General features: G+C 43.5%; 1 protein-coding gene across 3 annotated transcripts in view; it reads right to left on the reverse strand.

Annotated features, from left to right (window-relative positions):
- tenm4 (teneurin transmembrane protein 4) overlaps positions 1-2,500 on the reverse strand; it is a 359,210-nt gene that overhangs the window by 113,863 nt on the left and 242,847 nt on the right. For all 3 annotated transcript variants that reach the window (XM_063204786.1, XM_063204785.1, XM_063204784.1), the window contains 2 exons: positions 1,987-2,254; positions 591-734 (listed from right to left, as the gene is read on the reverse strand). In XM_063204786.1, coding sequence (XP_063060856.1) covers positions 591-734; positions 1,987-2,254 — 412 coding nt within the window. The remainder of the gene's footprint in view (positions 1-590; positions 735-1,986; positions 2,255-2,500) is intronic.

Consider the following 2,500-nt stretch of genomic DNA (forward strand, 5'->3'; position numbering starts at 1 on the left):
CCCTTGCAGGGGCCCAGGAGCCAAAATGTGCGGCGTACGGTACGCGGTCACCTACTCTTCCATTCAAAAAGATGGAAACTGAACTGACCTCTGGCTACGAGCCGCGCAGCCAATGGTAAAATGTACGGACCGCTGCGAACATACGGCACGGCGACACTTCTGACTGATCGCGGTGTCAGCCGTGGCCATAAGCTCATCACTGCTGTAGTGCTGTGGGGGCTATATTTTAAAGGCTGAGTCATTCAGTCAAGACGTGTGTTATGAAAAATACTATACCATACTATGCTATACTATATGCCATGCTATGCTATCCTATCCTATAATATCCCACGCTATACTTTTCTATACTATACTATACTATACTATACTATACTATACTATACTATACTATACTATACTATACTATACTATACTATACTATACTGCACTGTACTATACTACAGTCTATTAGCTTGGAATGACCACATGTCAGTTTGAAAGTGTAGAGTTCTGATTTATGCTGCTGTCTAAAACACAAGTTTAAAACAAAATGACAACACACACAGTCTAATAAAGTAATTGCCTGTATCAGGACTTGCTGTCCAACTCACCGCTCTGGATGTTGAGGCCATGGTGTTTGTCCAGAGACCAGCCACCCAATTTAGAGGCTGTGGTCTCGTAGCCCTGCAGGATGGCCGTCCTCTTCTCCCAGAGGATCAGGTCTGGACAGGACTCGTACTCATACCCCACAGACACTAAGGAGGGGCAAGAGATGGAGAGATGAGTGTAGAAATTGAGCAAGTGGTATAGAGATGGAAAGAGGAGTGCAGAGATGGAGAGAGGAATAGAGAGGTAGGGAGAGGAAGAGAGCAATGAAGATATGAGAAGAGTATAGACATATGGAGAGGAGTAGATATGGGCAGAGCAAGAGAGAAATGAAAATATTGGGAGAGGAGTGTAGAGATGGTGAGATAAAGAGGGGAAGAGGAAGAAGAAGAGGAGAAAAAACAAGATGGGAGAGGAAGAGGGGTAATGAACGCATGAAGAAAGAAGGGGCGGAGAATGGATCAGAGATTTGGCTTCAGTGGCAAGAGTGGACCATCGACAGTCAGTGGCTCACTGTGTGTCAGGGGCTGTTACACCGTTTAACAAGAGATACACTGTAAAGGCCACAGAATTGGTGTTCCTTTGTTCATTAAAAGTTTTCAGACGGGTCGAACGAAATGGATTGCGGACTACTGCTAACATTTTCTTTTCAAACGGTCGTCTGCAGTTCCAACAAAGAGATGTTAAGATGCTAACAACAAAGAAGTAATTCCCTGCACTTTTATCTGGTGCCTCAGCAGGAAACGAACAATGCTCTTAAACCTGAAGAACTGCATCTGTGTAACTCCAGATTTTCTCTTCAAGTTTTATGACGCAATTTGCACCTTAACATAACTATCCGTAATGACTTACTTGACTTAGTAGACTATAAACGATTCATGAATAAGAATGAATACGAATGAAAGATACAAATTCAAAATTAAAGATCAGAGAAGAAAGGTAAAAAAAGAGCTACGCGTAGCTAATACAAAGGTTAGTTACAGTAGTTAAAAACTTTACTGTCGCCAATTGAATTTCCAGCACAATTGCTTGGCAGCAGACATAAAACAATAACAACTTGTTGGTAACAAGCGTATCAGACAGCAGCAGAGAGAGACAGAAAAAATGGATAACATTTTATTTGATGCCGTCATCATACGCATGACATGACAGTACTATAACAGTGTCGTAATTCAGTCATGGACGTGTCATAAACATTGTGTCAATGTCATAAACATTGCCACTAGACATTCGGTTACGGTAAAGGCAGCCAACAATGTCAACATTTCATGACCAAAAATTGTTTATGTCATTGACATAATGTTTAGAACTCCTCCATGACTGCGTATGCATATGACGCCAGTGTCAAGTAAAGTGTCACCAAAAATATATATGTATATACTTATCTGGACAGGAACTTACCGAAGGCTTCTGACAGGCCGTAGACCTTCTGGCTGTAGACATCAGTCTTGTCCCACAGGAAGTCGTAGAGCAGGTTGGGCGCGGCTGGGAACCACTTCCTGAAGAGGCGGCCCTCCACGGCCACCATCAGGTGCACCTTCATGAGGTTGAAGGGGATGATGGCGTGCGTGAGCGTGACGCGGAGCAGCGACTTGTAGCCCGGCGTGCGGCTGCTCAGGTAGCTCAGCTTCATGTCTGAGCCAGGGATACGCACGTCTGCCTGCAGAGCCTGGGACAAAGGGGGGTGAACGCTCTGTTAATTTTCAAACAGTACGTAGTTACAGGCTTGCAACACTTTAAGGCAGGGGTGTACAATTATTTTGGCTCAAGGGCCACATTGAGTTTAGAATTTTGAATGAAGGCAACTTACATGTCATTGTAAGACCTAATACTGACATAACTTGTGTTTCTCACTGCTGCATTTGATGACATGTATTTACATGAATACAGTAGCCTTGAGTAATCTCAAAACCAT

This window comes from Engraulis encrasicolus, chromosome 8, assembly GCF_034702125.1.
Source record: "Engraulis encrasicolus isolate BLACKSEA-1 chromosome 8, IST_EnEncr_1.0, whole genome shotgun sequence".
NCBI classification, from domain to species: domain Eukaryota; kingdom Metazoa; phylum Chordata; class Actinopteri; order Clupeiformes; family Engraulidae; genus Engraulis; species Engraulis encrasicolus.